Source organism: Mustela putorius, unplaced genomic scaffold (genome assembly GCF_011764305.1).
Source record: "Mustela putorius furo isolate JIRA1106 unplaced genomic scaffold, ASM1176430v1.1 tig00003859_pilon_pilon_pilon, whole genome shotgun sequence".
Taxonomy (NCBI): domain Eukaryota; kingdom Metazoa; phylum Chordata; class Mammalia; order Carnivora; family Mustelidae; genus Mustela; species Mustela putorius.
In genome coordinates, this window is record NW_025422011.1 from 806,498 (window position 1) to 832,030 (window position 25,533).

Below are 25,533 nucleotides of genomic sequence, written 5' to 3' on the forward strand. Positions count from 1 at the left end.
CTTATCTTAAAGAAAATAGTCATCTTTGCATATATCATTTAAATATAGCATTGTTCTTGAACAGTGAAAATTACTGATTTTATATTGGAAAGTTGTAGTGTTTGGTACTGATGCAATCATTAAGCCTAAGATTATAAGTAATAATTTTCCACTTGAAGTGTGTAACCGGTCTTTATTTCTTTTGGCAGCTTCTGGGCTGGCTGGCTGAGAAACTCCCGACTCTTCGTTCCACCCCCACAGACCTTATCCTTTGTGTTCCTCATCTCTACTCGTGCCTAGAGGATCGCAATGGAGATGTGCGGAAGAAGGCCCAAGATGCCTTGCCATTCTTCATGATGCATCTGGGATATGAGAAAATGGCCAAGGCTACTGGGAAATTAAAGGTACTACTTCTTGTGGTTGCTGCTGTTAAAAGCCATTAGAAAAATATTGAATGTGAGTATATATATAGGCAAGAGATCATATTACCTCCTAGGAGTCTCACTTGAAATCCCAGTGAGAGCAAAAATATGTTGAACTCCCAAGAACTTGACTCTGCAGGGGCAAAAGTTGTGACCTTCTAGAATGGTAGTTAGTTTAGTATGACTTCATAATGGGTGTTACTTCTCTTGCACTGTGTGCTGCCTCCCTTACTTCATAGGTATTTCAAAACTAGGTGCTCAGTGATGTCCCAGCAGCTCTTTTAGTAAGCATAGTATGAGTGTATCATGTATGTGGCATCTCATTTCCCCTGTTGTGTTGTCTCCCTAGCCAACTTCTAAAGATCAGGTACTGGCTATGCTAGAGAAAGCCAAAGCTAACATGCCGGCCAAGCCTGCAGCATCTGCTAAAGGAACTTCCAAACCAATGGGAGGGTCTGCTCCAGCCAAATTCCAGCCAGCTTCAGGTAACTGTTTTGAGACGGTTAAGGGGGAAAAAAGTAGTCCAGGGGAACTCTGAAAAGAAACAGAGCCTTCATTTCTTATTGTATTTCCAAACAGCTGAGATCCTAGGCCCTCCGGCCATTTTCCCTCCCTCCTTCCTTACCCTTCTACCACAAACATACTTGTCAGGTTTTAAGCCAGGCATTGTGATGAAGGTATAAAGATGCTTAATTTGATTTCCACTTCCAAGAAGGAGTTTCGGAATAGCACATTGAAATACTCCAGAAAATGAGTGTTCCATCCTATTTTTAAGGTTTCCACACGTTTTCTGCTATTGGATATTATAGTTAGAGGGGGGAAACTGGGACCATCTAGTCTAATCCTTTTATTAAGAGACAAGGAAACCCAGAAGATGAAGTGACTGGCACAAGGACAGCCACTCAGTCTAAACCAGCATAGAATTCCTCTTCTTCATCCCAGATGAGTTGTCCTACTGCAGTGCCTGTTTGCTGATCCGTTCTAATATTTGCTCATCCTTTAGAGAAAAGTCTTGATTTCTTCACCCTAATGTTGTAATTCCATCACGTATAAATAAAACTCCAGTCTATAACTACTATTTTGCTAGACCTACTGCTTAATAAATATTATTCTCCTTAGTGGGATACAAACTATTGATGCTATAGAGGTAGAAATTGTAGATGTTTAAGACTGTTGGTATCAAAGGATTTATTCGATTATAAGATCTGTAGGAATCCTGCTATATGGTAAATACTGAGCGTCAAAGATTGTAAACCGCCCCTGCCCAAGGAAGTATCAATCTAGGAAAAAGATTTAACTAATTTAATAATTTAATTTAATTACTTTAATTAATAATTTAATTAATTTAATAATTTAATTAATTTAAAACCTCAACTTAACTGTTGGCAAAGTAGATGTAGATTTATTGAGTTAATGTCTTAGGGTTATGCTTAAAAAGAAATTCAGGCAGGAAAAAAAAGATTAGGAAAAAAATCCAATTGAAAATACTTTCTCAATTGACATTTAAAACTAGGTTTTCACATCATTATGTATTTAACCTGATCAGAATAAAGTAATGTTAGTTAGAGTTTATATTTATAGTAGATGCCTTTTTTCCTCAAAGCACCTGTTGAAGATTCTGTTTCCAGTACTGTAGAAACCAAGCCTGATCCAAAAAAGGCCAAAGCTCTAGGAGTTTCTTCCAAAACAAAGGTATGTTAGCTCTGCATACTTAGATGCAAAATTGCTCTTAAGTGTGTTTTATACATCGGGTCACTCTATTAGGAGAGATCATATTGTGTTTGAAAGAGGTTTTGTTTATCTGAGAGAGAGAGAGGGCGTGAGTGAGAGCACGAGCAGGCAGGAGGGGCAGAGGCAAAGGGAGAAGCAGGCTGCCCACTGTGTAGGGAGCCCAATGTGGGGCTTGATTCCAGAACCCTGGAATTAGGATCTGAGCCAAAGGCAGACACTTAACCAGCTTAGCCACCCAGGTGTGCCCCTACTCCTTTTCTTTTCTTTCCTTTCTTTTTTTTTTTTTTAAAGATTGATTTATTTGAGAGAGAAAGAGAAAGTGAGCCCAAGCCAAGGAAGTGGCAGAGGGAGAGAATCCTCAAGCAGACTCCCTACTGAGTGCAGAGCCTGACGCAGGCCTCCGTCTCATGATCTGTGAGGTCATGACCTGAGTTGAAACCAAAAGTTGGCTGTTAACGGACTGAGCCACCCAGGCGGCCCCAGTACATTTATTATTATATGCTCATATACAGTGGGCACGCTGGCCATTCGTTTGAGGATTATTTGTTTCCTTCCCTATCCATGGTCCTTTAATTCAGTATTACTTTAAATAGATAATTATCTTCTAAACTGTCCAGTGAAAGCTGTTCTTTTCCTGTCCTCCCCACTGTCCTCATACCAAATTTAACAAGTGCTTATTTTAGTATTTGATCACAAGTGCTTTGAAGTATTTTTGACTCTGTTCTTAATGCTGTACTTTTTTCCCCAGTCTTTTGCAGTTTACAAAACAGTTTCACATAAATGATCTCACACTTGTTTTAACTGAATGACTTCAGTGTTTGAACTAGAAAGAAATTCTGGCCTACTAGAAATAACAGGCTCTTGCTGCATTTATATTAATAAGTAATAATGATCCCAGTTTTAAAATTCAAGTATTACTTTATTTATTTTAAGATTTTATTTATTTATTTGACAGAGATCACAAGTAGGCAGAGAGGCAGGCAGAGAGAGGAGGAAGCAGGCTCCCTCCCGAGCAGAGAGCCTGATGCAGGGCTCGATCCCAGGACCCTGGGATCATGACCTGAGCCAAACGCAGAGGTTTTAACCCACTCAGCCACCCGGCACCCCTCAAGTATTACTTTAAATACATATTCTAAGTGTTCACTATTTTCTTTCCATCTGATACAAAGATTTAAAATCTCGGATTATTTTCACTTTAATAATTCTTTAAAATGTCTTGAGCAAGTTTCTCTAGAAACAGGTTCAGAGCATCTCCAGTTACAATGATGTGATAAAGATACATTTTATATGCAGAGAGGCAGAAAAGCTTTCTTGACTAAGACATGTAAATGCCATTCAAAATGTCAATAATATGGAAAGCTGTAAATGGTGTTGAAGATTTTAAGAAAGAAAGCTGTCCAGGGGCACCTGGGTGGCTCAGTCGGGTAAGTGTCTGCTTTGGGCTCAAGTCATGATCCCAGGGTCTTGGGATCAAGCCCCATGTTGGGCTCCCTGCTCAGTGGGAAGTCTGCTTCTCCCTCTCCCTCTGCCTGCTCCTCCCCATGCTTGTGCTCTCTCTCTCTCTCTGCCAAAGAGATAAATAAAATCTTTCTTTTTTTAAAAGCTGTCCAGTAAACAAAGAGTCTATGACCCAGACCAATGACATTATATTAGAGTTTTTCCACCTACATTACATGCCAATCCAAGGTAACGCACAGTTACTTGAGAACATATTAAAAACATTTCTGGGAACCCCTGGGTGGTTCAGTTAGTTGGGCATCCAACTTTTGATTTCAGCTCAGGTTTTAGTCTTTGTTGTGAGACTAAGCCCTGTGTCATGCTCCGTGTTCAGAGCACACAGACTGCTTAAAGATTCTCTTCTCGGGGCGCCTGGGTGGCTCAGTGGGCTAAAGCCTCTGCCTTCGGTTCGGGTCATGATCCCAGGGTCCTGGGATGGAGTCCCGCATCGGGCTCTCTGCTCAGCCGGGAGCCTGCTTCCTCCCTTCTCTCTCTCTCTGCCTGCTTCTCTGCCAACTTGTGATCTGTTTGCCAAATAAATAAAGAAAATCTTTTAAAAAAAAAAAAAAAGATTCTCTTCTCCCTCTATCTCTCTACTCCCCCTCCACCCCAACACACACACACACACACACATTAGCTCATGCTCCCTCTCAAAAAAAATTTTGGTGGGGCACCTAGGTGGCTCAGTCGGTTAAGCATTTGACTCTTGATCTCAGCTCAGATCTTAATCTCAGGGTCATTAGTTTAAGCCCCATTTTGGGCATAGAGTCACTTTAAAAAAAAGAAGAAACAAGCAAACAAACACATTTCTGGAAATGTGCAAAAGCATAGTATATGCAAGATTCTGTGGCTCACCTGTTTCTTTCCTGGGGAATATAATATTGATAGTGTCTGTTTTATAGAGAGCCCACTTACCAGGCAATAACATCATATTCCCAAGGACTAGTACCCTAGCTAACCAGCGTTCCCTGAACCTTTGCTGTAGAGTGCACAAGGAAAGAAAGTGCCCAGCAAAACCAGCTTAAAGGAGGATGAAGACAAATCTGGTCCTATTTTCATTGTTGTTCCAAATGGAAAAGAACAGAGAATGAAAGATGAAAAAGGATTAAAGGTAAGGAAGGGACATGAACTCTCAGGAATTTTTTGCTTTCTGTTTTGTTTTGTAATTATTGTTTTGTTTTGTAATCAAGAATGTCTGGAATTCATTTCATTATTGAAATACCTAATAATGAACTGAATCTTTGCTTATAAACTATAGCTTGTTTCTCTTAGGTTTATGGGAGCATTATTTCCTGCAAAAGGAACTATAGAATGGAGCTATTGCCTATTCTTCTTCCAAATGGAAACCAAAGTTGTTTTAATTTTTATAATCCTAAAATGGAAAATATTCATTGATTTTTATCAACTACACATTTGTAGTAGGCTACTTGTTTAATCCTTTTTGTACCTGATACCTCAAAAGACATATCTGGTGACTATCTAATTCAGTCATTTCTCTTTTTATATTATTTTGGTATTATTAGGCAGTTAAATTTTTTGTCAAAATACATTGTTTAAAAAAAAAACCAAGCAGTATGAAAAGTGCAGAGTATAGTATAAGAGGCATGTCTCCCTCTAATCTCCCTCCACGGGGGAAGATATTATTACCAGTGTTTTTGTATATTACTCCAGAAGTATAACTATTTCATACTATACAGTCATAGGTGTATAAATATGTAGCGCTTTTTACACACAGGGGACATGCTATACTCTTTGTTCTGTATTTTGCTTTTTTCTTTTAATGATGTTTGAAATATTTTAATAGTCAATACATGACTGCATGCATATATACATTCATTCTCTTTATTGGTAAATCACGTGTATGTACCTGTCTTTATCCCAACCCATAATATAAACATTAGGTTGCTTCTCTTCTTTCACTATTATAAACTATTTTGCCATGAGCATCTTTGAATGTAGGTACTTGTGCACATATGTGAATGTATCTTTATTAAACTCCTACTAGAATGTATATACATATTTAATTTTTATAGATACTACAGATTTTCCCTTTATTAAAATTGTACCAGTAGTATCATTATGTTATACAATAATAGAGCATTGATTTTTCTAGTGAAAATTGCTGAATATTCTATTCCTAGAAGATGTTAAGAGTTAAGCTTCCAGAAGTATGACCGCTCGCTAATACATTTTGCATTCATATTTAATTACAAATTAATCTTGTCAAATTTTAAAATATCCTTACATTGATTTTTGCAGCAGCTTTAAATAGAATTCTCTACCTCATTTCAGTTGAACATCTTATAGTCCGCTTTCCCTGGTTTTTTTCAGGTGCTGAAGTGGAATTTTACTACTCCACGGGATGAATACATTGAGCAACTAAAGACCCAGATGTCTAGCTGTGTGGCTAAGTGGTTACAAGATGAGATGTTTCACTCAGACTTTCAGCATCATAATAAAGCCCTTGCTGTCATGGTTGATGTAGGTTTCCAGTAGATAAGTACACGTGTTTCTCAGATCCATGAAAATACTAAGCTTTGTGAAATAACCAGAAGTTAATGTGACTTGAGAAGGAACTAGAATATACCATATTCTTTGGCTTTAGAGCTGTTGTATTATTTGATAGAATAAATGACTGTCGTAATTTTAGGTCTTAAATAGAACCTTAAAAATCTACTCTTTTTCTTGGACTCCAGTAAAATCTAGAACTTAAATTTTTATACGGTCTTATTTGTCTTTTGTTTTAAGCACTTGGAGAGTGAAAAGGAGGGTGTTATTGGTTGCCTGGATCTTATCTTAAAGTGGCTTACCCTGCGGTTTTTTGACACCAATACAAGCGTCCTGATGAAAGCCCTAGAATATTTAAAATTGCTCTTCACCCTGCTAAGTGAGGAGGAGTATCATCTTACTGAGAATGAAGCATCTTCCTTCATCCCCTATCTCATCCTCAAGGTAATGTGTCATTCTCACTCTGGAAGACTGCCCAACTTCCCAGCTGACCTCCACTCCCATCCTTTATTCCCTCTTCCTTTTCCATCTATTCTGTGATGATACCTGCCCCTGTTCTCCCAAGATGTGGGATGCATAGGACGACACTTTGTCACTCAGGAACTGCCTCAATCGTTATTTTCTTGTTGACTAGGTTGGAGAACCAAAGGATGTCATTCGCAAAGATGTCCGTGCCATCCTGAACCGGATGTGCCTTGTCTACCCAGCCAGCAAGATGTTCCCCTTCATCATGGAAGGAACCAAATCTAAAAACTCTAAGCAAAGAGCAGGTGAAGCAACAATTTAAACTGAGGCATGAGTCTGTGCAGCAGTGACCTCTAAAAGAAATAGTTTGTAGATGAACCAAGGACATTTCTTCACTGTCGGCATGGTTGATTCCAGCCTTCCAATTGGACTGTGAGAGTGATGAGTTGCACACTGGTGGAGCCAGTATTTGGTGATACAGGCACCACTCAGTACCACCCTGGTGACAAAATCAAGTGCACAGGGGCCATCTGACTCACAGGCATCCCTTTCTTCCAGGAGCACTTGCTGGAACAGTATTATTTGGTTGTATGTCTTATCAGAAGGCAGTAAACGAGGAAAAGTGCTAGGCAGAGCCAGAATAAGATCGTAGCTCTTCATGTACACCCAGCAAAATGTATCTAGTAAAGATAGGTCACTAAGCCGAATGTGTCTTGGGTCTCATTAATCTAACCTTTCTCCCCCATCAGAGTGCCTGGAAGAACTGGGGTGTCTGGTCGAGTCCTACGGCATGAACGTTTGCCAGCCAACCCCAGGGAAAGCCTTAAAGGAGATCGCGATTCACATAGGAGACCGTGACAACGCTGTGCGCAATGCTGCCCTCAATACCATCGTCACCGTGTACAACGTGCACGGGGATCAGGTGTTCAAGCTCATTGGAACTGTGAGTGACTTCTGAACATTTCAGCGTGTTGTGACTTGCATACCATTGCAACTCTAGCTCACTTTTTCCCACTTTGTATTATAAACCCAACCCATCCGTGTGTCCTAGAGTTCAGATGAACCCCTGAGGGTGTCTGATCGTTGTAGGACATTTATGCTCTGTCTTACTGGAAACCACATTTTCTTCTCTGTACCTTCTATTCATACCATTTGCTTTAGAAACAAGAACTGTTTTTGAATCATATCCTGAGCTAGTCTGAGATTTAGATTCTGCCTAGAAATCTGCTCTATAATTTTCAGCATGTTTAGTTTTTAGTGAATAGGTACTCACATGTATAATGTAGATTCTGGTATCTGTCAGATGAGAAGAGCCATGAGCCAGACTCTGCAGACCCATCAGGTGCTGCTTCTGGTTGCTGACTTTGACCAGGTCACTTGTGGTTGCACCTCAGGCCGGCCTTCCCTCCAGTGACCTCCGAGTATTAAATATACTTAAACGGTTTTTACACATCTTTACCTGTATTATTAGTCTGTTTACATCCTCCCTACAGGTCAGTGAAGGAGATAAAGCAGATGGGAATTTTACAGATGATCAGCAGGGAAGCTTCTTTCCTTTCGCTCACGTAGTTAGTGCTGACAGAGCAAACATGAGGAAGCGTCATTTAATCTTTGACCTTTTCATTTGTAGTTACTAATAGTTTTTCCTTTCGTATCCTTGCCTTTTTTTTTAAAGATTTTATTTATTTATTTGACAGAGATCACAAATAGGCAGAGAGGCAGGCAGAGAGAGAGAGGAGGAAGCAGGCTCCCCACTGAGCAGAGAGCCTGATGTGGGGCTCGATCCCAGGACCCTGGGATCATGACCTGAGCCGAAGGCAGAGGCTTTAACCCACTGAGCCACCCAGGCGCCCCGTATCCTTGCCTTCTTTCATAGTTTCTCTAACTATAAGGTTTTAACAATAGTTTATTTTAAATGTAGCTAGTGTTTTGAAAATAAACCTATCCCAACATAGTAGGTTCTGCTTGCTTCAGTATATGAATGGATATTGACTCTGGGCTTTCCAGTTAGGTTTTTAATTCTCCTCATATTGTTGTAGAGGAGCGTTCTAGTAAGTGTAATTTGGCTTCATTTTGCAGCTTTCTGAAAAGGATATGAGCATGCTCGAGGAGAGGATTAAGCGGTCAGCAAAGAGGCCTTCGGCTGCCCCAGTGAAACAGATGGAGGAGAAACCTCCGCGCACACAAAGCGTAAACTCCAACGCCAACATGCTGCGCAAGGGACCAGCCGAGGACATGTCCTCCAAACTCAAGTATGTAGATGGAGACAGTGGTCTGAGAACATCCAGTGGCCTTTACCTCGTGTGCTTAATGCTTATCCTGTAACATAATCTTGAGTTCCTGTAGCCATTACCATGCATGCCAGAGTGTCTGGAGAAATGTCTTGTAGCCAAATGTTTAATCCTTCAGTCTTCATTGTCTTTGTCTTTGTCTCAAAACCACTTCTAAATAGTCTTGTGCCTTCTTTCACTGCTTTTCCGTGGACAGAATTATGTATCGCACTTATAGGATGTAAGTACTGCCTGCTAATTTCTCATTAGCAGGGCTCTTATATCTTTCTAACTTCTGACTTGGATTCATCCCCTCTGGAGGGTTGATTGGTTTAGAGTTTATAACTCTAAACAGGTTAGAGGGTATCCATCAGTATCCCATGAACCAAGCCTTCCCCAGAAGTCCACTGGCTAGCAGAGGGGGCAACTCAATGTCATGTAGTGAAATTACTGGTTCACCTTTGTCCTTGTGTGATACCTGGCCATGCTCAGGTTCCTAGTCTTCAGATAAAGCTAATAAGTAAAATGCATGCAACCCAGAATTGGTATAGGGACTCGAAATACTACCTTCTGAGCAAGACAGCTCTATTTTGAGCTATGTCCAATATCTAATGTTAACCAGTTTAAATTTGGAAACTTTAAATATTTATTGTTTAGATGTAATGCTGGCCCTGACCTGTCAAAACTGAGTGTTTCTATTCCTAAAAAGAGGTGACTGACCCTCAACATCTAAAATGTACCAAACTAGTGTTTGGAAGAATGCTTATGATTAGAAAAACCTAAAACACTGGTTAATTTGGCAGAAAAGAATCAGTCAGAGTAAATTTTTCTTAAATTTGCGTCCAAGTAGAGAGCTTTGAGTCAGTATATTACATTGTTTTCTGCCCCATTTGGAATATCAGTACAAGGTTGGTTGGCATTGATGAACTAGAGAGAACACTTAACAATCTGGAAGGTAGTATAAATACAATCATAAATATTGTAAATACAATACTATAAATTTATTACCGTAAAATGATCTACTCTGAGAGTATTCAGGAACCGGAGTTGTTCCCCATTGAAGGCACCTGCTTAGGCTCGAGGACTTAAATCATTCAGGGGGGCTGAAACCAGAAGTTGAACATCTGTCTTGAAGCTTTGGGGCAGCTGGCAGTGTGACTCTTGTTCTTTGGTTCAGAAGTCTCTTTAGTTCAGGAGCCTTCTTTTGCTTCCCTTAGCCAAGCCCGAAGCATGAGTGGGCATCCTGAGGCAGCCCAGATGGTGCGCCGAGAATTCCAGCTGGATCTAGACGAGATTGAGAATGACAATGGTACAGTCCGATGTGAAATGCCAGAGCTTGTTCAGCACAAACTGGATGACATTTTTGAACCGGTCCTTATTCCTGAACCCAAGTAAGTTCATCTCTTTCAGTTAAGTGTCAGCATTGCACAATCATGAGGGTGCATACGTGGAAGGAGTTTTCTGTGCAGTCAGAACTTTTTAGAACTGATTATGTATGACTGGTGACAGATAGTTCTTGACTCAGACCTGGAGCTAGTGGAGAACTGCATAATTCCAGCTCACTTGGGATGTCTTGTACCAAAGATTGATTTTTTTTTTCCCCTTTGCTCTGCTCTCTAGAATCCGGGCTGTTTCTCCACACTTTGATGACATGCACAGCAATACAGCATCCACAATCAATTTTATTATCTCCCAAGTAGCCAGTGGTGATATCAACACGAGCATCCAAGCTCTGACACAGGTAATGGGGGTATGACCCAGGACAGTAATCGCAGTGGCTGAGGCTGTACAAGTGGTAGCTGCGTACGGGTCATAGTTAAAGGAGGCAGGTTCAGCACTGCACTGATGAGAAAGTGCACAGGGACCACTCAGTGTCATCACTTGCCTCCCAGGAGGTGGCTTTCATAGATCCTTGCTTTTTACACTTGCATCCATTCACCAGAGGCTAGAGATACAGCACTGAGTCAGTAGGGATCAAATCTCATGGAACTTACTTAGGTTTTAGCAGATAGAGAAGAACAGGTAAACAAAATATCAGATCAGAGCAACTAATGTATAAATAAAACTCAAATGGGGTGATCAGAGAGAGGAGCCGAGTAGTTATTCTGTTGGTGGTCAGGGATGCAGGCAGAGGGACCAGCTAGAAAAAGGCTGTCAGGTAGGAGTGAGCTTGAAGATTCAAGGCCCACGTGCCCAGAGCAGAGTGGGCAAGGGGGAGAATGGTACAAAAGGAGATTTAAGAGGTAGACAGAGATCATGTCGTGTAGGCCTTTAAAGCCCGAGGGTAGGTTGTTTGGATTTTAAGTGTGTTGGAAAACCATTAGAGAATTTTGAGCAAAGAAGCTACATGTTTTGTTTTGTTTTACAAATCATTCTCTTCTGCTTCCCTTCCCTAAGAATCTAGTCCCCAAACCAGTAAGTTGGTGGAGTAAGGTAGGCATCCACCTTGTGGCAAGGTGGTGGGCGTGGGGAACCATCACAGCCCATTGCAAGGTTCTCAGAGCCCCAATGTTGTGAGGATGGTGTCATTGGGGGGGGGGGCGTGATGCAGAGTCAGGAGTCAGAGCCCAAGCAGAATGAAAAGCATGTTGTGCAGGCAGCCACTCTGGTGTGATGGTAGGATCCCCTGCAAGGGGAGAAGGATAGCCACGTGGGGTGGAGGGGGTGGGGCAGCTTGCAGGCAGCTCAGAATGGGGAATCCAGAGCTGAACCAGGAGAAGTAGGCATCTACGTGGGGAAGGACTGGGGGCAGAGATGGGAAGGGGATTGGTCAAAGATACATAAGGAAAATAGAAGCCACGTTTCTTTTTTTCTGTTTTGGGGTTGGATGGTTGGTTTGTTTTTAAGATTTTATTTATTTATTTGAGAGAGAGAGAAACATAAGCAGGGGCAGAGACAGAGGGATAGCGAGAAGCAGACTCACCACCAAGCAGGGAACCCAACTCAGGGATCGATTGCAGGCTCCCCGGATCATGACTTGGGCCAAAGGTAGACCTTTAACACACTGAGTCACCCAGGCACCCCTGAAGCCATGTTTCTTACTTTCAGAAAAGAGTGCTACAAATATGAAAGGAAAGCAAAATAGAATAAACTCTATTATTGGACCAGAATTAGATTAGATGTGTCAGTATGAACTCATGATTTTCAATACAGAGATGTAGAAATAGCAATATAAATGTATGTATATATGTGGTATAAATGTATGTTACAAATATACATGTATGTATATAATATGCATATATTTCCTAGTTCTTTTCATTGAGAGGACCTGAGAACAGCAGTACCCCAACAGCAACAAGCACCCCCAAATCTCGGCTTCTAAGAGTCTCATGCTCTACTGACTGAGCTAGCCGGGCACATTAAATCTTAGCTTCTAAATACCATCTTCCACTAAAAGGGAATGAGGGCTCCTTGAAGAAGAGGTAGATTCTAGGGCTGAATTAGAAAAAGTACAAGAGGGCACCTGGGTGGCTCAGTGGGTTAAGCCTCTGCCTTCAGCTCAGGTCATGATCTCATGGTCCTGGGATTGGGCCCTGCATTAGAAGCCTGTTCCCCCCGCCGAACCCTGCCTGCCTCTCTGTCTACTTGTAATCTCTCTCTCTGTGTCAAATAAATAAAATCTTTAAAAAAAAAAAAAAGAAAGAAAGAAAGAAAGAAAAAGAAATGTACAAAATAATCCTGGAATATTGTATTGTACCTGACAGTGAGGAGAGGTTCAAAGAATGATAGAGACATATCAGAAGGACCCAGTGGCCATCTGAAACAGACTCCTTCTATTTGCACAGAGGATAGGTTTAGCATCAAAATCAATAATGATAGTAATGAGGTATAACCCAATGAATTGAATAAAATTTAACAAAATAGGTAACCCCAAGTTCAGGCACTTGTAAATTAAAAATATAAAGAGAAATGAGATATTTAGTTTCATAGTACCTCCCCACAAAATATAGAGGACTGAGATACAAAAAGTAACCAAGAAATACAAAATACTTGGAGTAATTTGACAGTACAGAAGCTTAGACAGCAGCTTGAAGTGTCACAGTGAACATCAGTAATAGGACAAGATGAAATCTTGTGTCACCTTGTAGGAGCCGGTGAGAATTCAGCGTCACTTTGCTGACATTCCTAATATCATCTAAGCTTGAAGAAACCTCAAACAAATGCAAACTGAGGGATGTCAAGGTCAAGAAGGTTACAAATGTCAAGGTCAAGAAGGTCAAGGAAAGACTGAGGATTGGTCTAGATTCTAGACTGGCCTTTAGCTATGAAGAACGTGATCAGGACAATTGGAGAGAGTGGAACGGGGCTGGAGGACTAGGTGTGATCGCGCTAATACTAATTTCCTGATTTTCAGTGTTGCCTCCTGAGTATGTAGGAGGATGTCCTTGTGACAAAGAAATCCACAGTGAAGTGTGAGATGGGCGTGGAGCACCAGACTGACAACTTACCCTCAGCTGATTCGGGGTTTTAGAAGTTCTTTTACAGTACATCCAACATTTCTATAATGTTTGAACTTAATTTTTACTGGGGAAAGTGTCTCTCTGGCCATTCTCACAAGACCATATCTATTAAGAAGCTCTGACTGAAATTCATATGAAAGATAGTATCGCCTGCACCAAGATTATCACAGTGGGGAGGAGGAAAAGCAGGTGGTTCCAGATCATCTTCAATAGGTAGCATCCATAAGACTTGGAGACAGTTGAGATGTGAAAAGTAAGGTAGGAAAAGAATCAAGAGGAACCTCTTGATCTTTGGCTTGAGCACCTGGGTGGAGGGATGGTGGTGCTGAGATGAGATAAGCTGGAGGAAGAACAGTCTGGAGAAGTTGGATGTTAAGAGCTATGTCTTTGCTGTGTTAAGCTTGAGCAGCCTGTTGGATATCTCCCATCAAGACAGATGGTTATAAATGAAAGAATTTGGGAATCTCAGTGCAACATTTTTGCTTTTGTTTGACAAATAGTCTCCTATTAACAATTTCGTCATTGGAGGGGATTCTAGGAAATAGTGACTTGAATACTTGCATTCCTGTTGCCTTCTCTGATCAACTTCAATCCAAACCCATCTGCCATTTCTGATCAGAGATGCTGACGGGTCTGGTAGGTGGCATCTGAAGTCAGTACAAGTGTCAGGCTCCGTCTACTACAAGTGAAGCCTTTACCGCATAGACACCTTCAGGAAAACCTGAAGTTCAGTAGTGCAGAGCCAGGGAGGAAGATCGCAACACCCAAAATCCTGGAAAGAGATCTCTCTTCATCCAGAGAGACCAGCAGATCCCCTAAAGAAAGGACAGTGGTGATGTGTATGCGTGTTAATAGAAGGACCTGGTGTTCTCCCTGGCCCCCAGGGAACTACAGGTTGCTGAAAAAAAAGGCTGAATTCACTGTCTGAGACTGGGAAGTCTCTAGCTTTTGTACCTCAGAGACAGAAGAGCAGAAGTGCTTGCCCTTGGTGTTGGGTCACGTGACTGATAGGTTGCCAGCTGGCATATCACTAATTTAGAAGAGCAGAAATTGCTCTGTCTCCCATTTCAGACTGCCACAATTGAGTATTTCCAAAAGGCAGACCCAAGAGTGAATCCTGCCTAGATAAAGAATAATAATGAACCATATCATAAGAGACGCAGTAACTGGAAAGAAGAATAAGACAAAATAATCAGAATGGGAATCTCCTAACACCGTGAAACTGCTGGAGGGGACAAGATGACCGCAGCGGAGGGGAGCAGGGTGTGGGAAGAGTTCTTAAAGAGGATTTATTATTACATAGAAAGATTTGGGCAAAAAAACATGGTTTTAGAATTTTAAAATTGAGTAGATGGTCTGAAGGGAGAGGATGGTAACTGCAGAAACCAAATTAATGGTCTGGATGACAAGGGTGACAACACCATTCAGTGGGGAAAGGACAGTCTTCTCAACAAATGATGCTGGGAAAATGGATATCGACACGCAAAAGAGTGAAGTTAGACTCTTAACGCTATATACAAAAACTAACTCAAAATGGATCAAAGACATTAATGTCATAGCTAAAGCTATAAACTCTTGGAATAAAATGTGTTGTGGGGGGGTCTCCTTGTGTCAGTAGCAGCTCGAGAGCAGAATATGAGTCATGGCACACAGGTGTTTAAGATGTTTCTTCTCTTCTTTGACTGAATTTTAGTTGAAAGAAGTACAGCCAAAACTGCAACCACAGGGGGCATTTTGCTTCCAGAAAAATCTCAAGGAAAACTATTACAAGCAACAGGAGTCTATTGGATCAGGCTCTAAAGCAAAGAATAGAGGAGCACCTGGGTGGCTTAGTGGGTTAAAGCCTCTGCCTTCGACTCAGGTCATGATCCCAGGGTCCTGGGATTGAGCCCTGCATGGGACTCTCTGCTCAGTGGGGAGCCTGCTTCCCTTCCTCTTTCTCTGCCTGCCTCTCTGCCTACTTGTGATCTCTGTCAAATAAATAAATAAAATCTTTTAAAAAAAAGAAAAGAGTAGAGAGATTCAACCAGTTAGCATGAAAGTTGGAGGTAAAGTTCTTCTAGACTATGGAGGCACCAAAGTAGTTCTAGATGACAAGGATTGTTTTTTGTTTTTAAGTTTATTCATTTGAGAGAGAGAGCAAGCAGGGGGAGGGGCAGAGAGAGAGACTCTCAAGCAGACTCCCCACTGAGTGTGGAGCCCGACACAGAGCTCAGTTCCATGACCCTGAGATCATGACCTGAGCCAAAATCAAGAGTTGGAAGCTTAACTGACTGAGCCACCCAGGTGCCCCAAGGATTATTTCTTATTTAGAGATGGTGACATTCTCAGAAAGTATGTAGACTGAAATAAATCATTACTGAAATGGAATTGCATGAAGCTGCTCATTCCAGTGAAGCTGTGAAATCTTACTTTCATCAGGTGAATAAAATGATGTCTCTCCTTTAATAATAACCTAAAAAAAGAAAAAAAATTACCATATGGAAAGATCTTCATGATACTGGATTTGGCAGTGAATTCTTGCATAGGACACCAAAAGCAATGGCAACAAAAGAAAAAAATAATTAAATTGAATTTCTCAAAATATAAAAGTTTTATGCATTAAAGGTCACTATCAAAAGAGTAAAAAGATAACATTTCTCCAAAGAAGATCTACAGGTGGCCAGTAAGCACATGAAAAGTTGTTTCCATTCTTAGTCATTAAGGAAATGTAGATCAAAACCACAGTGAGATACCACTTCACACCCATTAGGATTTTTTTCTGAAAATGGGAAACAATAACTGTTGTTACAAGAAGGTGGAGAAACGGGACTTGTGTGCATTGCTGGTGAGGACATAAAACAGTGCAGCCGCTGTGGAGAACAGCCTGGCGTTTCCTGTCACGGTTAAACATAGAATTACAATAAGATCCAACAATTTCACTCCTAGAAAGTGGGGACCCAAACAGATAGTTGGGCCCCGGTGTTCATAGCAGCATCATTCACAGCAGACAAAAGGTGGAAAACAACAGATGAATAAACAAAATGTGGTGTCTCGGTACAGTGCAGTATTATTCAGCCATAAAGATGAATTAAATTCTGATGTATGCAGTAAAATGGGTGAACCTTGGAAACATGCTGCGTACGATAACTCAGGCACGAACGGACAAATACTGTATGATTCCACATATATGAGGTATCTAGAAGAGGCAGATCCATGGAGGTAGAAAGTAGAGAGGTTACAGGACTAGGCGGGCAGGGGAAGGGGGACTTATTATTTAATGGGTATGGAATCAGTTTAGGATGACAACAAAGTTCTAGAAATAGTGATGGTTACGTAACACTGTGAAGGTACTTAATGCTATTGCAATACATACTTCAAAATGGTTAAAATGGTAAGTTTTATATGTATTTTTACTGTTACAAGAAAATTAAGATAAAAGTAAAACCCTCAGTAACAAAAATGTTGAAATAGGAATAAATCAAGTATTTTACAAAGAAAATTGAAAGACATTAGAGAATTTCCAAATAAATGAAAGTATACTATGTTCACAAGATTTGGGTTTATCAATTGCCAGTTCTCCTCAAATTAACCTATACAGTCAGAGCCATTCTAATAAAAATCTCAACAGTTTTCCTGTAGTCATGAAACAAATTCTTTTAAAATTTATATGGGAGATCAACGGGCTTGCAAATAGTAGTCAGTTTTTTTAAGACTTTAAAGATGAGAACACAGTGGAGATGGCTTATGTCCCCAGGCATCAGCTGTGACTACAGAGCCCCTGTAATTAATAGTGTAGTATTGGCCTGGACAAGCAGATCAACCATTGAGATGGAACCAAGAGGCCAGAAATAGACTCACATCTATAGGAAAGTGAACACAGAAAAGACCTTAAAAAATCATTTGGTAAAGCTACATTAATCAGTAAATGGTGCTAGGACTAATTTTCTGTAGGAACAACAGATTGCTATTTCCTACACCAAAGTATGTTTCAGATAGATTAAAGACGTAGGTGTGAATAGGAGTACATTTTTTACTTCACATGATGTGAGGATTTCTTTTTAAACTAGACACGGGTGCACCTGGGTGGCTCAGTCATTAAGCATCTGCCTTTATCGCAGGTCATGATCCTAGGGTCCTGGGATTGAGCCCCGCATCGGCTCCCTGCTCAGTGGGAAGCCTGCTTCTCCCTTTGCCAAGCCCCGTGCTGTGTTCCCTCTCTCGTTGTGTCTCTCTCTGTCAAATGAATAAAATCTTTAAAAAAATTTAAAAACTACACACAAAACATAAAAGAAAAGGAAAAACCTTTTACTACATTAAATTTCTAAGAACTTTGGTTATCACTAGATGCTCCTTTTTATAACAAAATGAAGAGACAAGCAGGGTGCCTGACTGGCTGTCGGTGGAACATGGGACTCTTAATCTAAGGGTGGTGAGTTCAAGCCCTGTGTTGGCTATGACGTCTACTCTAAAAAAAGAAAAAAGAAAAGACAAGTCACAGATTAAGACAGTTGGGACAGGTGCAGTAGATCAAATATAAAGACGTGGAAATTAAGTAATTCTTGCCAGTTTAGAGGTCAGAATAGTGGTTTTTAAAAAAGTAAACCCAGAAAGAATAGTAACCTCTGGTGGGAGGCAAGGTACGGGCTTGGAGGGGCAGGAAAAGAGCTTTTCGTGTCCTACAGATGTCCTATAGCTCATCATCAGAGGCAGATGTACAGATATACAGGCATAGCATTTCATTAAGTTGTATTCTTACGATTTGTATGTTGTATCATATTAAAGTCGAACCTTAATAAAAAAAAAAAAAATATATATATATATATATATATATTAGTGGGCCACCTGGGTCAATCAGTTGGTTAAGTGTCTGACTCTGGATTTTTGGCTCAGGTCATGATCTCAGGGTCCTGGGATGGAGCCCCACATCAGATTCCCAGCTCAGTGGTAGTCTGCTGTCCCTCTCCCTCTGCCCCCCCCAACTGGGGTGATTTCTCTTTCTGAAATAAATAAATCTTTTTAAAAAAATTAGTTTAACAGTAAGCTAGATTTAATTAATATATATGTAGGGAGAATTTTACAGTCTCTTAAAATATCTATATTTTTTGTATCTTAACACCTGCTATAGTAAAAGATACACTTACCAAATTCTTTACTGGTAACCCAACAAATTTTTTAATAAATAATGTCACAAGAAATATTGACTACTTAGAAAAGAATGAGACACCCTTCTGACCCATCAATCAAAAAAAAAAAAAACTCTTTAACAATTCTGTTTATTTCTTGAGAGAGAAAGAGTAAGAGTGGGGGTAGGGAGCAGAGGGAGAGAATCCCAAGCAGGCTCCCTGCTGAGCGGAGAGCCCAACGCAGGGCTACATCTCACAATCCTGAGATCGTGGCCTTAGCCAAAATGAAGAGTCAGAAACAAGACTGAGCCATCCAGGCGCCCCACCCCAAAACTCTTAATAGTGAATAGGAAAGCAGTTCTCTCTAAAACTACTGAAACTACTGAACTCAAAAAAATATATTACCTGAAATGCATTTATTATTGAAGAAAGGCTAAAATAAAAGAACTTAATTTAAAAGTAGGAGATAAACTACAATTCTTGAGATGGATTTTTAAAATCATAAATCTAAATTTGTTTCCTGTGAAACAAAATTAATTCCTTACTAGCCTGATTAGAGACCAAAAATATAAGTGTCAGGAATGAGGAGGGAGCCAACCATAAATAAAGAAGAGACTGAAAAAAAAATTAGACATATAACCCTGTGGAAATTTTAAACAATTGATCTTTCCCTAAGGTTTTTTAAATAACCAGGAGATTTGGGGAGACCATTAAAAAGTCAGGAAACCGGGCGCCTGGGTGGCTCAGTGGGTTAAGCCTCTGCCTTCGGCTCAGGTCATGATGTCAAGGTCCTGGGATCCAGTCCCGCATTGGGCGCTCTGCTCAGCGGGGAGCCTGCTTCCTCCTCTCTCTCTCTGCCTGCCTCTCTGCCTACTTGTGATCTCTCTCTGTCAAATAAATAAAATCTTTTAAAAAAAAAAAAAAAAAAAGTCAGGAAACCCAGAACAGAACAAGACATTTGATCATAAAAAATTTAAAGATTTTAATCTAGAGAAATTTATCATATACTGTCAATAAATAAGTGGTATCTTGTGGGATATATTTGCAACCCATATGACTAATAAAGGATTAATAACTACATGAGGAACCCAACAGAAAAATTACCAAAGGATGTGAATAAGGCAATTACAGAAGATTCCAAACAGCAAGCCAGTAAACACGTGAAAAGAGGTCCAGGCCCTCCTCTGGCACAAAATGCAAATTAACATAATAATAAGATAGCATTTTTTGCCATCAGAGTGACAAAAACTAAAAGGAGAACACACAGCTGATCAAAATTCTAGAAAAACAGTACTCATATATTAAATGTAGAAATGTGAATTAAATGTTAGTGCCTTTTTTAAAGAGAACAATACAGTAATATCTATATGCCATTTAAAATGTATTCTTCAGGGCACCTGGGTGGCTCAGTGGGTTAAGCCGCTGCCTTCGGCTCAGGTCATGATCTCAGGGTCCTGGGATCGAGTCCCGCATCGGGCTCTCTGCTCAGCAGGGAGCCTGCTTCCTCCTCTGTCTCTCTCTGCCTGCCTCTCTGCCTACTTGTGATCTCTCTCTGTCAAATAAATAAAATCTAAAAAAATAATAATAATAATTAAATAAATAAATAAAATGTATTCTTCAGATTCAGAAGTTAGAAATAAAAACACAAGTAAGTTAGGATACTGTATATACGCAGACGTGTTAATTGTAACATTATCTATAGGAAACAAAATAACCAAACTGGAAACATACTGAATGTTTATCAGTAAGAGAATGATTAAGCAAATTTTGCTACATGCATATGTGGACTGTTAAGCAGCCTTTAAAAATAGAGTTGTTTTTTTTTTTTTTTTTTTTTTTAACTAGAGCTGTTCTTGTGGCCTTTGGGGATTTTCATAATTTTCTGTTGAACTAGAAAAGCCAGATGCAGATTTGTGTATGGACTATAATCCTCTGGTAGAATAAACAGCACCCTAAACCTTGATCCCATTTATGTCTGCATGTATGGTCATGCTTCTGTGAATGTGAAAGATGCTGACCAGGCGTTACTGTTAATTATCTTGGGGAAAAGAGTAAGCTTCTCCCTGAAAAAAAAAGAGTATTTCTGTATGGTGTCTGTGTTGAAGCAGCATTGTTAAAGAGCCTCGTTTATATAAAATTGTTTGTGTGTATGGGATATCTAACTGCATAAATCTAAATGAAAGTAGGACCATGAGCTTCTAGAACACCAGGGGGCACTGTTCACACTGCAGTCTTTGTAAATGGTGCTCCGTGGAATTGTGTAACAGGATAGCCCTGCATGAGAGGATGGTCATTGAAGATTGGCATGCTTGTCCTATTACACGGGGGACAATCATATTTTTATGATTACATAAATAACGCAGATCTTTTCACAGTAGTGGATAGGAAATACATGTTTTCCCATAGTAGTACATTTTACCATTAGTGACAGCCAATGCCCTGAACCAAAAAGAACACCAGATCAGGATGTGGGAAACCTGAGTTTTGAATTTGGACTAAGTAGTCCGATCTTGGGCGCCTGGGTGGCTCAGTGGGTTAAGCCGCTGCCTTCGGCTCAGGTCATGATCTCAGGGTCCTGGGATCGAGTCCCGCATCGGGCTCTCTGCTCAGCAGGGAGCCTGCTTCCCTCCCTCTCTCTCTCTCTCTCTGGCTGCCTCTCCGTCTACTTGTGATTTCTCTCTGTCAAATTAATAAATAAAATCTTAAAAAAAAAAAAAAAAAAAAAAAAGTAGTCCGATCTTCTTGAGTCTCACTTCACTCATCTGATAAATGGAAATCTTACTTACCTTACTACTACTCAGAACTGTTGGGTGATCAAATGGGATATAATGGGTATTTAAACATACAGATTCCCTGATCTAGATAGTGAACCTTTTCAAAAAGGATCTGTGACTAATTCTAACAGTATCTTGCTCAGTAAACGTGTGTTGAATGTTTGAATCCCTAAGGACTATGTAAAGTGACTGGATTTTTTTCAAGCTAAGATAATTATAAGTGCTTTGCAAATAAATATTACAGATACATCCTTGTAGCATTTTCCTGGTACTTAGAAGTATAATGCTTGGTGACTATATCTTGGGGGTTTTGTTACCAGATCGATGAGGTCCTAAGACAGGAAGACAAAGCTGAAGCTATGTCTGGCCATATTGATCAGTTTCTGATAGCCACGTTCATGCAACTAAGACTCATCTACAACACACATATGGCAGATGAGAAATTGGAGAAAGATGAGATCATCAAGCTGTATAGCTGTATCATTGGCAACATGATTTCGGTAAGGCCGCCTCTGTAGAATGTGAGCTTCCCTTCAGTGTCTCATCCTGCCTAGGCTCTAGAGCATGAGTCAGCATAGTTCCAGTGAGTCCTGTGTCACCTGTGGGTTTTACTTGGTCTACTGACTAGTTGGCCTTATTGTTGGGATACGTATTACCTAGAATTCCGCTTCCTGCTGTGTCTTCATCAGGCATGGTAGGCCCTGGCTGCATTTCACAGATAATTGCTCACCCTAAAAGTACTTCTGTAACATGAAAGAAGAAGGCAGTCTGGTTAATTTTGGCTATTTCTGGAGGTTTGAGGGAGTCTGGTGATTTTTTTTTTTCCCCTCATACTCGAATTTTTTTAATACAGTAAAATTGTTTACTAGAACATGCCATCCATATTTGTCTTCCTTGCTGTATAACACTGGGTTTTGTACCTCTAATGGAAGTATGATTGGATAGCTGTTTCAGATAGAGAGCCTCGCCCGGGAGGCCTCCACCGGCGTCCTGAAAGACCTGATGCACGGCCTCATCACCTTAATGCTGGACTCTCGAATTGAAGATCTAGAGGAAGGACAGCAAGTGATCCGCTCTGTGAACCTCTTGGTGGTGAAGGTGCTGGAGAAGTCAGACCAGACCAACATCCTGAGGTATAACTATAATCTCACCCCTAGAGCCTGGAACAGCCTCTCTTTGGTCTACCCATGGAAGCCAGTCACTAGACCAATTATAACTTTAGGTTTGCCTAGTTATGTTGATTTATTACTCTTCTCTTCCTCATGAACCGAAAGTATTCCAACCTGAGACAGCATTAAAATGAGTAACAACTCAGGAAGCCAGCCAGCAGAGTGAGTTTTCTAGAATAGGACTGTAGTGTTTGTTGGTTACCTCCCTCTTTCATGTACATTTCAGGCACATTTCTCTCTCAGCTACCAGTGAAAAGGAAAAGTAGAGTGAGGAGCTTTACCATTTATCAGGTGGTAACTAAGGAAGCTTAAAGGGTCGACATTTATTTTCTTCACAGCTGAATGCCAGATAATCAGAGACAGTCCTGGTTGACGAGTTCTCAATTTATTAGATGGATACAGTTTCCACTTGGTCTTTCAGTTACTGATTTTAATAGGAATGAATGTTTGAAACCTATTAATGCTAGAATGTTGGGATTTTTTTTTTTTTTTAGTGCCCTCCTTGTTTTGCTCCAAGACAGCCTGCTAGCAACAGCCAGTTCTCCCAAATTCTCAGAGCTTGTTATGAAGGTAAAGTGGAAATAATTTGATCTCTTATATTTCAGAGATGCAATACTTTGTTAAAGAGTTGGGGAAAGGGAAGTTGAAAGTGAGACAGGGGCGCCTGGGTGGCTCAGTCATTGGGCGTCTGCTTTCAGATCAGGTCATGATCCCATCGCAGCATCCTGGGATCAAGTCCTGCATCGGGCTCCCTGCTCAGCAGAGAGCCTGCTTCTCCCTCTCGCTCTCCTCACCCTGCTTGTGTTCCCTCTCTCTCTACCTCTGTCAAACAAAAAAAATCTTCAAAAAAGGAAAAACATAAAAAATTGACCAGGGCAGGGGCACCTGGGTGGCTCAGTGGGTTAAAGCCTCTGCCTTCAGCTCAGGTCATGATCCCAGAGTTCTGGGATCAAGCCCCGCATCGGGCTCTCTGCTCAGCGGGGAGCCTGCTTCCTGCTCTCTTTCTCTCTCTGCCTGCCTCTCCGCCTACTTGTGATTTCTGTCAAATAAATAAATAAAATCTTAAAAAAAAAAAAAAATTGACCAGGGCATACCTGAAAAACATACCTGGTCTCCAATTTATACCCCAAGCTCAGGCCTGAACAGTTCTTGGCCTCAAACAGTGGAAAGGGAGAGACCGTTTGTCCTAGAAACAAATGGCAGTGAGTTTGCTGGGACAAATTTTATACCTTCCAGGGAAACAGATATGTATAGCTCTGTAGTATTCGGTCTCTTCGATGGGAGACCCCACGTGAACATTTCTGCACCATAAATCCTGTTACTACACTGTAACAGAGTTTGTTTCCTTGGGTGAGAGTAGGTTAAGCTGTGTGAACTGCTCTCCTCTCGGATCCCACGCCCAGTTCTCCACCTCTTCTCTCTGTTTAAGGCCCATCTCCAAGAAGTGGGAAGGAGGCGTGGGGATGATGACATGGGTGGCTCGTCACACACTAACCATCTTTCCACAGTGACCCCAGAGCCCAGAGCAGGCGGTGGCAGGAATTATCTTCATTCTTCCGCCACTCCTCTTTTTTCAATAGTGTCTCTGGAGAATGGTTCGACTCTTGCCTGATACCATCAACAGCATTAATCTGGACAGAATTCTCCTGGACATACACATTTTCATGAAGGTCTTTCCCAAAGAGAAACTGAAGCAATGCAAAAGCGAATTTCCCATACGGACCCTAAAGACGCTGCTCCACACTTTATGCAAATTGAAAGGACCCAAGGTAAGTGAGCACAGCAGCTGGCCCCTGAAGGAGCTTGAGGAGAATGTTCTGGATATGGCATTGCCATCTGAACGGGCACATCTCCCTCAGATCCTAGACCATCTAACGATGATCGACAACAAGAACGAGTCTGAGCTGGAGGCGCATCTCTGCCGGATGATGAAGCACAGCATGGACCAGACGGGGAGCAAATCCGAGAAGGAGACAGAGAAGGGAGCGTCTCGAATAGTAAGCGGCCTGACCCCGAAGGCTGAGGGTGGCGATCTTGTCGGAGGTGTGAGTGCTGGAACCCGCCTTGCTGAGGGTCGAGTGTGAAGGCGCGGGGACTGGCTACAGCGCCGTGCTGTGAGCATTTCCACCTGGAAGTTTCCTTATCTGAATGAGAGAGAACCGTGTGGTCGCCACACAACCACAGGGTGCCGGATAAATCCACGGCGAGCTCTACTTAGGAAGCAGTGGGCCAGGTCCTTCCTCATCAAGTTTAGCTAAAAACCTGCGCCTGGAGGCGTTCAGTGTCCCGGAAAGTAGGGGTTTTCTGGCGCGCACACTGGTGCTTCTGTTAACCGCAGGAACATACCAGTAAGGTCTGGGTTGTGAGAACTCTCAGGTCTTATCAGTCGTGGGTTCCTAATTAATAACTCAAGTGTAGCCAGTCCTTTGTGTCTTCCATTTGCAGGATGAAAAATCATCAAAGGCCAAAGTGAATGACTTCTTGGCTGAGATTTTTAAGAAGATCGGCTCTAAGGAGAACACGAAAGAGGTGAGAGGCGAAGGATGAGCCAAATGGGCGCCTGCTTGACGGGCCGGGCCACTGACTAACGTCCGCCCCCTCTTCCTTTTTCTTGATAACCAGGGCCTGGCGGAGTTATACGAATATAAGAAGAAGTATTCAGATGCTGACATTGAACCGTTTCTGAAAAATTCCTCCCAGTTCTTCCAGAGCTATGTCGAGAGAGGCCTCCGGGTGATTGAGATGGAGAGGGAGGGCAAAGGCCGTCTGCCCGCATCTGCAGGTGCGCTGTGTCCCGCGGCCGCACGCGTGAGCTCAGAGTAGCTCCAGCCCAGGAACTGGAGGTTTTGATTGGCTTTAACTTACATCTGTGCTCCTCAGTCCCTGATGGTCACCAGTGACATCCACACTGCTGCAGTGGCCAACACGGTCACCTGACTTGGCCCATCAGCAGTGTTCTGCAGGGGCAGAGCTCCCTGCCCTTGAAACTGTCTCTTCCCTGCACCTCCGGGTGTCCGGGCTCTCTCGGTCTCCTCGAGCCTGCCTTTCCTGGCCTCTTCCTTCTTGGCCTCTGATTCTTCCTCTCCCTGAATTCTTCATCTTGGCGTTCTCGAGGCTTCAGTCCGTACCGTCTCTTCCTTCTTACTCTCACTC

At 41.5% G+C, this 25,533-nt stretch overlaps 1 protein-coding gene and 1 non-coding gene across 4 annotated transcripts in view; both read left to right on the forward strand.

Moving 5' to 3' along the window:
- The window catches only part of CKAP5 (cytoskeleton associated protein 5), a 107,375-nt gene that overhangs the window by 78,211 nt on the left and 3,631 nt on the right, over positions 1-25,533 (forward strand). For all 3 annotated transcript variants that reach the window (XM_004763119.2, XM_004763121.3, XM_004763120.3), the window contains exons 25-42: positions 189-383; positions 751-886; positions 2,005-2,093; positions 4,615-4,740; positions 5,961-6,110; positions 6,378-6,581; positions 6,772-6,907; positions 7,352-7,545; positions 8,682-8,854; positions 10,090-10,263; positions 10,493-10,613; positions 21,532-21,711; positions 22,157-22,344; positions 22,875-22,950; positions 23,961-24,149; positions 24,240-24,377; positions 24,826-24,909; positions 25,003-25,162. In XM_004763119.2, the coding sequence (XP_004763176.1) occupies positions 189-383; positions 751-886; positions 2,005-2,093; positions 4,615-4,740; positions 5,961-6,110; positions 6,378-6,581; positions 6,772-6,907; positions 7,352-7,545; positions 8,682-8,854; positions 10,090-10,263; positions 10,493-10,613; positions 21,532-21,711; positions 22,157-22,344; positions 22,875-22,950; positions 23,961-24,149; positions 24,240-24,377; positions 24,826-24,909; positions 25,003-25,162 (2,713 nt within the window). The remainder of the gene's footprint in view (positions 1-188; positions 384-750; positions 887-2,004; positions 2,094-4,614; positions 4,741-5,960; positions 6,111-6,377; positions 6,582-6,771; positions 6,908-7,351; positions 7,546-8,681; positions 8,855-10,089; positions 10,264-10,492; positions 10,614-21,531; positions 21,712-22,156; positions 22,345-22,874; positions 22,951-23,960; positions 24,150-24,239; positions 24,378-24,825; positions 24,910-25,002; positions 25,163-25,533) is intronic.
- Positions 7,034-7,142, forward strand: LOC123387812. Its single transcript, XR_006602300.1, has one exon. It is a non-coding gene; the product is annotated as a small nucleolar RNA SNORD67 (small nucleolar RNA).